The sequence below is a fragment of the Manacus candei genome, unplaced genomic scaffold (genome assembly GCF_025592945.1).
Source record: "Manacus candei isolate 608988 ecotype Guabito, Panama unplaced genomic scaffold, ASM2559294v1 h1tg000031l, whole genome shotgun sequence".
Classification (NCBI taxonomy): domain Eukaryota; kingdom Metazoa; phylum Chordata; class Aves; order Passeriformes; family Pipridae; genus Manacus; species Manacus candei.
The window spans coordinates 1320730-1332865 of NW_026138079.1; the positions used below are offsets into that span (position 1 = coordinate 1320730).

The window sequence follows — 12136 nt, forward strand, 5'->3', positions numbered from 1 at the left end:
CTGTTTACTTATATGGAAGTGTTCCAGGCCCGGTTGGACAGAGCTTGGAGCAACCTGGGCTGGTGGAAGGTGTCCCTGCCCATGGCAGGGGGTGGCACTGGATGGGCTTTAAGATCCTTCCAACCCAAACCATTCCTTGATTTACAATTTACCCAGCTAAACTCAGCATAATTCTGATTGTTCACAACAATTTCCATGTTCTATTTGCCAGTTTTTCACTGCCTTGCTGTTCCTTTTTTCCCCCCCCTTTCAAACCCGAGTTTGAAAAGGTGGCAGTTTGCTTTTGTTGTTTGCTTGCTTTGTCTGTTAATCTTTGTGTTTTGCTGTTCACTCCCAGTTATCTCATCGGCCCACTTGTTCTCCCAAACAACCAGACTCGGGTCTTACTTTTGTCCTTGCTGAATTTGTGTTTTTGGGAGCGTTATCTTTACATGTGCCCGGGGGGGAAATTTTCTGCAGGAGGTGACAGGAGAATTCCAGGGGCTGCTAAGGAACAAGAGCCCAGGAGGCAGAAAATCCAGGTTGCTGTTTCAGGTGTGCTCTGGACTTGTGTGATGGAACCAGGGCAGACTCAGATGAGAGATCAGAAACAATTTTTCCCTGCAGGAGTGGTCAGGCCTTGGAATAAGTGTCCCAGGGAGGTGGTGGAGTCCCTGTGTCTGGGAGTGTCCCAGAGGTGTCTGGATGTGGCCCTTGGGGACGTGGATTGGGGGTGATCCTGGTGGTGCTGGGGTGACTGGATGATCCTGAAGGTCTCTTCCAACCTTGATCCTGTGATTCCATGGGAATGGCAGGGCAAGGAGGTCCTTTCCCAAGGATGAATAACTCAGCCTGGCTTCCAGGCCCCACAGCACCATCAGCACCAGCCTCCCCTCTGCCACAGTGGCTGCCCTGGCCTTCCCAAAAATGCCTCCCAGCTCCCCAGGGGGGTTGAGGCTCTGAAATGGTTTTGCCATCCCATGGGAACACCTTGTGTTTTGCCTTTATTCCGTGCTGTGGGACTTCATTGCTTTGCCAAAGTTCCTGCTCACGTATCTCATTTCTTGAGGCCTCAGTGGCCTCATCCAGAAGGAACAGATTGTTATTCAGAGGAATACTGCAGTAATTAGCCATGGAATCATGGAATGGCTTGGGTTGGGAGGGATCTTGAGGATCATTTAGCTCCAACCCCCTGCCATGGGCAGGATCACCTTCCATAAGACCAGGTTGCTCCAACCTGGCCTCCAGCACTTCCAGAGAGGGGGAGTCCACAAATCTCTGGGCACCACTAAGGCATTTGACTGTTTTGGAGACATATCCATGTAAATTATGTTACATGTTCAAACTTCTCCTCTTTCCATAAAGTCTCTGAGCTCTTAGGAACTGCCCTTGCACAATTTACCTTTAAACAAGCAGCTCGGGGCAGAACGAAACATTCCACGTGGACAGGGGATGCTGGAGTGTCCTCTGATAATCATCCACCTGGATACAATTTTATTGACTTTATTCCTGAGCCTGAAATAATAGTTCCCTGTCAGGATTGTTCTCTGGAGCGTTGACAAGTTTTAACAAAACCCTCCTCCCCACCCCCTTGGTGAAAACAAACTATTGCAGGGTTTAAAGGACTTTATCCTACAGATACCAACGTGTTTAGCTTTGCTCAAGTAAAACCTCTCGATGATTTTCATGGTTATTGGAGACCAAAGAGGAGCAAAGAAAAACAGATTAAAGGGGTGCAACTTTTCCTTTCTTAATAGCACCAAATGGAATTTATAGTTAATGCACAGCCTGTTTCTGCTCATATTTCAGAACATCTTGAGTTGTTTCAGCAAAAAGGGGTTCTGGGTCTGTGTTGCACTTGGATGAGAACAAAACCAGCTGGAATCTTTGTGGATTATGCACACTGGGAGTGTTTTCTGCTCAGTTGATTGTCTCCTTCCACTAGATGGGGCTTTCTCCATTGATGAGTTGAACCATTACTTTTCCTTCAAATTCTTTCCTCCACATGCTCGTACTTTTAAGAGTGGATGTGCCTCAGGTAGCAGAGCTCTAAAATATTTGTTTGTTTTTTTTTTTTTCCCCTCCACCTTACCCGTGGAAGTGCAGTTTGGAATTCTGGTGCTCTTCAGAGGCACTGAGCAAAGTCTGTGGTGTGGAGGCCCCTGTGTCATTCTGTGATCACTAAATCCTTGTGCCAGCACCTTGGCCAAGTGTGATGGCCACTCCAGCAGTGGTGGGGTGGGAATCAGTCAACATTTTGGGGATGTGAAGCTGTTTTACAGGAGGCAGAGAAGTGGCAGAAGCACGTTGAAAACTTGCTGTGGAACTTCATTCACCCTGTTCAGCACCATCTTCCAAACTCCAAATGCTGCCCTTGAGCATCACTTTGTTTTCAAAGGCTCCAAATAGGTCAGGGAAGTTTTTTTCTCTTTTGCAGTCTACAGTATTTTTTTTTTTTAATTTTAACTTTCTTTTTCTTAATTCTTCTTCATTTAGTTTTTTTTTTAGCTCCGTGCCACAGGCTGAGGGCAGAGGGGCTGGAAAGTGGCCCAGTGGGAAAGGCCCTGGGGGTGCTGGTGAGAGCGGCTGGACACGAGCCCGGGTGTGCCCAGGGGGGCAAGAGGCCAATGGAACCTGGTTTGGATCAGGAATAGTGTGGGCACAGCCCAGGGCAGGGACTGTCCCCTGTGCTGGCACTGCTGAGGGACCTCCAGGGCTGTGTCCAGGTCTGGAACCTCATGGAAGAGAGACCTGGAGGGGCTGGAGCGTGTGCAGGGAAGGGAACGGAGCTGGGAAGGGGCTGGAGCAGCAGGAGGGGCTGAGGGAGCTGGGGGGGCTCAGCCTGGAGAAAAGGAGGCTCAGGGGGGACCTTCTGGCTCTGCAACCCCCTGACAGGAGGGGGGAGCCGGGGGGGGTCGGGCTCTGCTGCCAGGGAACAAGGGACAGGAGGAGAGGGAACGGCCTCCAGCTGTGCCAGGGGAGGCTCAGGTTGGCCAGGAGGAGGAATTTCCTGCTGGAAAGGGTGGTCAGGCCTTGGCAGGGGCTGCCCAGGGAGGTTTGGAGTGCCCAGCCCTGGAGGTGTCCCAGGAAGGCCTGGCCGTGGCACTCAGTGCTCTGGGCTGGGGGACAAGGTGGGCATCGGGCACAGGGGGGACTGGGTGACCTTGGAGCTCTTTTCCACCCCAGTGATCCTGTGGGAATATCTTGCCATTATTTAATTAGCTTAATAATTCTCTGTCTCACATTTGGCAAATGATATTTCTGCAGGCTGGGGATGGTAAAATGTGGCTTTTTCCCCCCAAGTAGTTGCTCACTGTGGATTTATTGGCATCATTGCTGTGGCACAGTCTGGTCACTCAGGCCCAGCTTTTGAGCTTGATCTGGAGCTTCCCAACTGCTGTCCTGGTGATTTTGAAGGAAAATTAGATTCTTGGGAGTTTCAAACCACCACATCCATCCACATATTTTTCTAAAAAGCTTAAAGTAAGACGTTTCCTAGTCCTTCCAGCCACCAAGTGATAATCCTGAGCATGGACTTGCCTCTATGCCCTGCTGAGGAGGAGGAGGAGCTGCCACAAGAGTTGAGCAGAAAGGCAAAGAACCTCCTTGCAGTGGTGTTAAGATAAAATGAGCCTTTGGGACGCTAAAACAACTTCATTTATATAGGATGAACTTAATGAGAACAAATATTGAGCTGTTCCAGCACCGGGGGGTGGTTTGCTCCAGGTGATTTGCTCCACATGTTTCACCTTCTTTACTCCACATCTTCCACCTCCTCGAGGGAACAAGACATGTTTTGGGACCACAAGGCCTCTCCCAAGCCCACCACATCTGCCATTTCCCCCTCAGCTCCCCGGGCTGACGGAGTTGGATTCCAGGAGGATTCCAAAGCAAATTTTGATGCGGGTTCTTTGAACTTCTGCACTGTCCATTTGAAAGCAACACATTTCAGTGTCCTTAGGACTCAAGGTTCATTCAAGCAGTTTCTGGCTTGAATATATAAAAATGATAAATGAAACCTGCCTTTTCTTCCCCCCCTTTTTTTTTTTAAATTTCGATTCTATGCAAAGGCACGTCCTCCTTACTTTGAGGCCATATTATATTTGATTTTTTTTTTTCACTTAATGCATTGTTTTAATACATTCCACCCTGCTCTCCTGCATTTAAATCATCCTTCTGTTTGCAGCCAAGCAGGAGGACAAAAATAACTGTGGTCTCATAGTGAATCAGTGGAATTTTCCTGCATTTCTCCCCTGGTGACTCCTAGAGAGTGTAAATGCTTTTGCATTTCTCTCTGCAAGAATGAGGTGGTTTCCCTCCTGCATTCCTGTATTTTTCCCTGTCTTTAGGTCTCCCTGGGATTTGGTTTTGTTTACTACACAAGCAGTTGTGTATTGGGTCATCATCAGCCTGAAATTAAGGTTTGAGGGTGGGGTAAAAAAAAAAACCCCTGGCCTCGGGAGGGTCCATTTAAATGTGGATATCTGGGGGGGGGAGAGGGTTTCAAATCTCCCCGGGGATTGCATTGTCCATTGTGTTTCCTTATTATTTTTGCAGCCCTTCATTTCTTCTCCTCCTTTAATGCAGAAACACTAATTTTTTTTTCCTTCCCTCTGTTTTTGGGGTGTTTTTTTATATTTTTTTGGCCAAGGAAGGCGATCGTTGCTCTCTAACGGCTCTGCTGTTTTTTTTCAAGCTGCAGTTTTGTCTCCTCAGATAAAATACCTTATTTTTTTCTGCCGAGGAGTCAGAAAGATCTGCTGGAACAGCTCATCCTCCTCCCTTCCCCCCCCCCCCCCCTCCTCCTTGGGTTATCAACAGTGCGTCAGTGGAAATTTCCACCCCTCGCTAATGGCAGAGAAAGCACAAAGTTGCAAGGCAGCCTTTGGAAGGGGGGGGTGGGTGGGATAAAAAACACACAACTCTGGCTGTTTTAGGAGCTCACAATGAAAAGCAGCAGCCGAGGGGGGCGAGAAATCGGGTTCGGTTTTGGGGCCGAAAGGATGCGGCGAAGAGCGGGAACGGCGGCGCCCTCGGTGCTCTGGGAAGGGAACGGGGCAGGAGGTTCTCCCCCCCATCCTCCTTTCTTGGGAGAGGGATCTGGAGGCTGCTTCCCAAGGTGTCATCTGCTAAATTTACCATTTGGAGCTTTTAATGGCTTTCCCAGAAAACCCGAGCTGCCCTTTGTGAGGGCTGCGTGTCCTTCCGATGTGTCCGTGCTGGGATTCCCGACGGATCGTCCAGGCTGGTTCTCCCAAAACTCTTGACCAGGTGGCATCCCTCCATCCTGGAGACCAGGAGGCAGCAGGTAGTTCAGGTCTCCAAATGTACAATCCTGGAGACCAGGAGGCAGCAGATAGTTCAGGTCTCCAAATATACGAAGCCGGATTTTGTTCCCTGTGGAAACGCAGGAGGATCTGCAAGGAGGACCAAGCCCACCAGAATTCCTCCAAATCCTTAAGACCAGTTATCCCTGGAACTTGGTGGCCCTGGAATGCAGGGCTGGCAGGACCTGGCACTGGCCCCTTGGCTCTAGTCACAGCCAGATGGGCAACTCTTCTGGAGGACTCGTTGCCTCAGTGTGGGCTGCAGGGAGGGGTTTTTTGCCATCTTACCCCTCACATCCAAGAATTCCAGACCTTCTGGAAAGCTCAGTTGTGGCTGCTCACATGTAAGAGCCTCGGGATCAGGGGGCCTGGCTGAGGAAAAGCATTGCCACTGTGTTTTCTGAGGATCCACCCCAGGGCAGTAACCCAGCACACGGTGCCTGAGTCACTTCTGACCCTCTGGGTGGGATATTTTGGATGGAACATGTTAAGAGGGATGAAAATTAACTCAGTTCAGTGGGAAGGACACGAGGGTGTCGAGTTCATGACCCCACCTCCTGGATTTCCTACTCAGGCTCCCAGTTCAGCTTCTGGTCTTGGGGACTTACCCTCCCAGATGACCTTTGTGAAGGTGGATTGTGATGATCCTGTTACAGGTGACTTGGTTCAAGTCCATAACTCCTGCAGAACAAACTCCTCTCTGTCAGCTCCACCTTGATATCAAGCTGGGATGTTTGATCTTGCTTGATTAATAAAACTTCATTTCAAGGACAGCACTTTCAGGCCAGGGGATGCTTCCTGGAGAGGTATCCTTGGAGAATCCTGGAGTCCTTGAAAGGTTTGGGCTGGAAGGGACCTTAAAGATCATCCAGTTCCAACCCTGGACACCTTCCACCAGCCCAGGTTGCTCCAAGCCCCATCCAGCCTGGCCTTGGACACTTCCAGGGATCCAGGGGCAGCCACAGCTTCTCTGACCAACCTGGGCCAGGGCCTCCCCACCCTCCCAGCCAGGAATTCCTTCCCAATATCCCATCTATTCCTGCCCTCTGTCAGTTTGAAGCCATTCCCCCTTGTCCTGTCCCTCCAGCCCTTGGAAATAGTCTCTCTCCATGTTTCCTGGAGCTCCTTCAGGCCCTGCAAGGCCACAATCAGGTCACCCCAAAGCTTCTCCTCTCCAGGCTGAACAATCCCAGCTCTCCCAACCTCTCCTCCCAGCAGAGCTGCTCCAGCCCTCAGACCATCTTGGTGGCCCTGACCATCCCTCCTCCCTTGAAATGTTGTGAGCGAACCAGCAGAGCTGGGGGAATGGCTTCACACTGACAGAGAGTAAGTTTAGATTGGATATTAAGAATTAATTCTTCCCTGGGAGGGTGGGGAGGCCCTGGCCCAGGTTGCCCAGAGAAGCTGTGGCTGCCCCTGGATCCCTGGAAGTGTCCAAGGCCAGGTTGGATGGGACTTGGAGCAACCTGGGCTGGTGGAAGGTGTCCCTGCCCATGGCAGGGGTGGCACTGGATGGGCTTTGAGGTCCTTCCTACCCAAACCATGGTGGGATTCTGTGATGTTTTGCTGTCTGCAGGATGATTCCTGCCCTGGGTCACTCATCCCTGGCAGGAGCAGTAGATATGATGTTGCTCCTGAAGGAGCTGCAGTTCTTCAGCAAAGGAATTTATTGTGGAAATACAGGGAAAGAACCACACCAGGAGGGACTGAGGGCACTTGGCTGGAGCAGCTGGAGCAGAGGAGCCCCAGGGCAGAGCTCAGCGGGGGCTGCAGCTCCTCCCGAGGGGCAGCTCCGACCTCTGGGAGCAGGGACAGGAGCCAGGGAAGGGCTGGAGCTGGGACAGGGCAGGCTCAGGGTGGATCTCAGGACAAGGTTCTTCCCCCAGAGGGTGGTGGGCACTGCCCAGGCTCCCCAGGGCAGTGGGCACGGCCCCAAGGCTGCCAGAGCTCCAGGAGGGTTTGGAAAATGCTCTGAGGGACAGGGGGGAGTGTTGAGGTGTCCTGGGCAGGGCCAGGGCTTGGACTGGATGATCCCTGTGAGTCCTTTGAGCTCAAGCTATTCCATGAATCCATGATGAACAAAGAAGTGTTCAACTGAACTCTTCATCTTTGGAATTGAGACAACACTGAGCTTTCACAGAATCAGCTGGGTTGGAAGGGACCTCTGAGATCATCAAGTTCATTTCCGACAACTCCGGTACCACAATATAAAAAGGAAATAAATTAGAAAACCTAATTTAAGAAATCCCATCGAACAGTCTCTTGGATTCGAGCCGTTGCAGTGCCAGGTGTGTTTTTACCGCTGTCATTATTTTGTGTTTCTCTCCTTGCAGGTATTTTTTGGTAGACTTGGAGGCCCCCCCTTCGATTGTCTCGGCCATGACGGAGCACCTGGGACGGGACATCGATGTCATCAGGCAGGGCTTTGTCAAGCACCCCCTGGCAAAGCCAGAGGAGTGCCCTGGAATGATCCCAGTCAGCTATGAAGACAAACTAAGTGGCAGGAAGAAGTGAAGCTCCCGAATGTTTGGAACCTTTTTTTAAAAAGTGGGTTATTCCCGCTTCGGAAAACGGTTTTGGTAACTCAGGTCCCAAATAATCCCTTCTGCCCGTGTGATGTGTGTGGTAGAGTCACTCTCTGGAGTTATTGTGACAATTGAGGGGTTCTTTTTGTTGCAAATAATTTAAATAGCCCTTAATCTCCCTGCTTATCTGGATCTTTGACAGCTCTGAAAATTGATTTGCTTTTCTCTTGGAGCGTTAAGTTGATAATGAAGATTTATCCATCAGCAGGATGCTAAAAATAGCATTCTTTTCCAGAGATTATTCAGAATATGTGTATTTACACAAGAGATTAAGAAGTCTATGGTGTAAATATAGCAGGGGAGGATGTGATTTGTTGGGGGCTTTTTTTTTCTTTTGGCTTGTTTTTTTGGGAGGGGAATAAAAGCGTGATTAAAAATAAAACTTGACTCATTTTTTTTTAAAAGCAGAAAAGGTACAAGATAAAAAAATAACTTCCAGTGCCAAAAGACACGTCAGAGTCCCTTAAGGCAATAACTTTTTTCGTAGTACAGGTAAGAAAAATTCTTCTCTCTAGAAACTTCCAGGGGGCAACTTGGAGACTAATCCTGATTTAGATGACCAGGAGAATGAAAAATGCTTTATTTTACCTTCAGCTGGACATTTCAGACTGAGAAAAACATCAGGACTAAAGTCTTAAGGTATAATTTTTGCCCCTTTTTTTTTTCTCTTGTGAGAACAGGAGAAAAATACTTAATATATATATTTTTGTCTTTTTTTTTCCCCTCTTGTGAAAACAGGAGGAAAATCAGCCCAGGTGAAAAATGACATTCATGGAGTTCAACCTCCTGTTGCTGACTAAATTCCAGTAGTTGGATCTTTTCTGGAGGGGGTGTTGTGTGTTCTCCTTTTTTCCTTTGGATGGAGAACTTCGAGGGGGAAAAGAAATCAGTGTTTTTTCTGAATATCTTCAGGACAAAAAAAAAAAAAGACCTTTTTTTCCCCTACATCTTTCTTTAGGAGACACGTGTGGTTTTGTGGGGTTTGGTTGCTTGGAACTTTTTTTTTTTAATGGTGTTTTTTTCTGTGTTTTAAATCTGCTTTTCTTTTAAGGGCAGACTGTCCCGTTTTGTCTCTTCTTTCTTGGAAAAACTGTGGGAAGAAGAGAGGGAATGCACTGCACATTTCCTGAAGCTGAATCTGTAGTATTGTCCTTTTTTATTTTTGTGGTTACTACCAGTTTCCACCACGTGCAGAGCTTTTCTTATCAATGATTTTTGGATATGGGAAGGAGGAGCCAGAGGTTTGGGAGTCTGTGCTACAGGTTTGGCTCCCTGAGCTGCCCCTTTCTGATGAAAATTGGGATTTGTGGTGGAGAAAGTGCAAACTGCATGTAGGGAAATAGAGAATGTTTTAAAAAGTGTCTTAAAGGTTTCCCCAAAGCTTGTCTTAAATGGGACATGAACTGAAAGTCTGTGGTTTTAAAGTCACTTTGCCTCTGGGAGGAATTTGGATTTTCCTGGATTTCTTCTGGGTAGAAAGGAGAATGTTGAAGCTTTCAGCTCCCTCAACTGAAGGGCAGCAGGAGCTGGATGTGTGTAAATGTTGGATGTTTTATTGAGTTTTCTTTAGTGTAGTATTAAATTTTGCATTTAGTTTGTCCCAGTTTCAGTGATCCCAGAATCCCAGAGGTTGGAAAAGAGCTCCAAGGTAACCCAGTCCCCCCTGTGCCCCATCCCCACCTTGTCCCCCAGCCCAGAGCACTGAGTGCCACGGCCAGGCCTTCCTGGGACACCTCCAGGGCTGGGCACTCCAAACCTCCCTGGGCAGCCCCTGCCAAGGCCTGACCACCCTTTCCAGCAGCAAATTCCTCCTCCTGTCCAACCTGAGCCTCCCCTGGCACAGCTGGAGGCCGTTCCCTCTCCTCCTGTCCCTTGTTCCCTGGCAGCAGAGCCCGACCCCCCCCTGGCTCCCCCCTCCTGTCAGGGGGTTGCAGAGCCAGAAGGTCCCCCCTGAGCCTCCTTTTCTCCAGGCTGAGCCCCCCCAGCTCCCTCAGCCCCTCCTGCTGCTCCAGACCCTTCCCAGCTCCGTTCCCTTCCCTGCACACTCTCCAGCCCCTCCATGTCCTTTTTTCAGTCCCATCCCTGCAGTCAGCAGGAAAACCCCGGATTCCCCTCAGACCCGAGCCCGGGAGCTGCTCAGTGAATCCATGGATGTCAGCTGGGAATCAGGACCTTTGCTCAGTCAGACTCTCAGGCCCCTCTTCCCTGAGGGCCCCATTCCTTATCTCCGCTGATGGATTGCTGGCACTGCTGGATGGCAGGAGCAGAAGGTTTGGACCCCTGATTCCGGCTCATCCCGGGAGCAGATCAGCTGGAGCACATCTCCTGGAGCCACAGCAGATCCTGGTTCCTGCAGTCCTGAGTGTGCAGAAGGGAGTGACTGAGTCCTCTGTGCCTCTGGGGCACAGACACCCACCGGTGCCACCCGTGGCCACAAGCAGGGCCGTGGTTGCCCCGGCACTGGGGGGGCTTTCTCAACAGGAGGGTTTATTTATAAAAGGCCCGTGAAAAGCTGCTCTTTCCTTCCTAATTGATAGTTTCTAATAGGAACAGTTTTTATTTTGTGTCGGTTTAATCGTGGGTGGGGCGGGGGAGCCTCGGGTTATAATTTGTTTAGCCCAGAGTTGGATATTTTGGGAAGTTGATGCCTAATGGGGTAAATGCAGGGATGGGGGCGAGTGGATCAGATTGGAGCAGTTCTGGGCCTCAGCAAACAGTTGTGCTGTGGAAGAAAATGAGTGTTTGTGCCCTGAATGATCATAAATCCTCCCTGCAGAGGAAGGGAAACCTTAAACATCTTTCCCTCTTTGACCATCGATACTCAGTTTATCCCACTGGGCTCTGAGAGACTCTTGATCTCCAGGAGTAAAAATTCAGGACACTGTGGTGTTGCTGGACAGCCAGAGGAGTCTGTGCAGCCAAACCATGGCCTAAAATGTCACACTCCATGGCATTCCCAAAGGCCTAAAACATTTGAACACCAGTACTTGAAGTTTTGTTTGCCAAAGAATCCGATAGTGAAGCTCTTCAGCCCTCCCTTGGATTATGTGTATGAAATAAGCAGTTTTCTGCTCCCAGATCCTCTGGTTTCCTTGTTTGTGGATTGTGGGGATACACAGAGTTGGGTAAGTATTAAAATAACAACTGGCAGCTCTCCTGGCTCGGGAATGTTTTCTCAGCAAACAACTAAACACGATGGTTTCACGGTGGAGATCTTGGGTATGTCCTCAGTTACTCCTTTTTCCTCATCTCCTCCTCCTTCCATGGCTGGACTTTGCCCTCTGGAGGGTTCTCCAGCAGGCTGAGGGCACTGCACCATCAAAGAACTCCATGGCCTCTGCCCTGATCCCAGGAAGTTGGTGTGTTCAGGGATTCGCTCCCGTGGACCGACAGTGCCTCAAAATCCCCTTTGTTGTAGTGTGAGCTGAAAGAATTTCAGGATCTTCTGGCACTAAATGTTTTGCAGGCACTCTGAAAATCACCTCAAATCCTCCTGGTTGAGCTGGGTACCAGCAGCACTCCGGGATGTGCTGCTTTGGGAATCATCCAGGGAGTGATTCCAATGGCAAAAGTCAACGTGAGTCACGGGCTCCTGCTAAACCTGGGCTTTGATCCTGAAACACATCCCCTGTCACTCAGGGACATCAGCTGCTCTTCAGGAAGTTGCTTCACTCTGTCAGGAAGGAAGACTTTGAAATTCAAACCAGTCCTGTTGGAGTCAGGAATTTCTTTTGAGAGGTGAGCACGTTGTTTGTGCTCGGAGAGGCTCCAAGGATCTGTCCAGCACTGCCAGGATCTCCAGCAGAAATGTTAATCACAGAATCCCAGGATGCTGTGGGTTGGAAGGGACTTTAAGGATCATCCAGTGCCACCCCCTGCCATGGGCAGGGACACCTTCCACCAGCCCAGGTTGCTCCAAGCCCTGTCCAACCTGGCCTTGGACACTTCCAGGGATCCAGGGGCAGCCACGACCTCTATGGGTCACCACCCTCCCAGGGAAGAATTTCTTCCTAATATCTTAATCTAACTCTCCTCTGGCAGTTTGAAGCCATTCCCACTTGTCCTGTTACTCCAGGCTCTTGTAAAAGGGTCCCTCCACACTTTTCTTTTGGGATCCCCTCAGGCTGCAATGAGACAACCCCCCCCCCAGATGTTTCCAACTCCTGGAATGTAAGAACAGGCTTAAAAATCATCAGCATTGCTTAAAACATGAGGGGCTTTTTATTGGCCTTTTAGAGTTTAGGA

General features: G+C 49.6%; 1 protein-coding gene across 1 annotated transcript in view; it reads left to right on the forward strand.

Annotated features, from left to right (window-relative positions):
* The window catches only part of MRPS6 (mitochondrial ribosomal protein S6), a 47024-nt gene extending 38751 nt beyond the window's left edge, over positions 1 to 8273 (forward strand). The window contains exon 3 of the mRNA XM_051791283.1: positions 7640 to 8273. Within this exon, the coding sequence (XP_051647243.1) occupies positions 7640 to 7820 (181 nt within the window). The 3' untranslated portion in view covers positions 7821 to 8273. The remainder of the gene's footprint in view (positions 1 to 7639) is intronic.
* The last annotated feature ends 3863 nt before the right edge of the window (positions 8274 to 12136 follow it).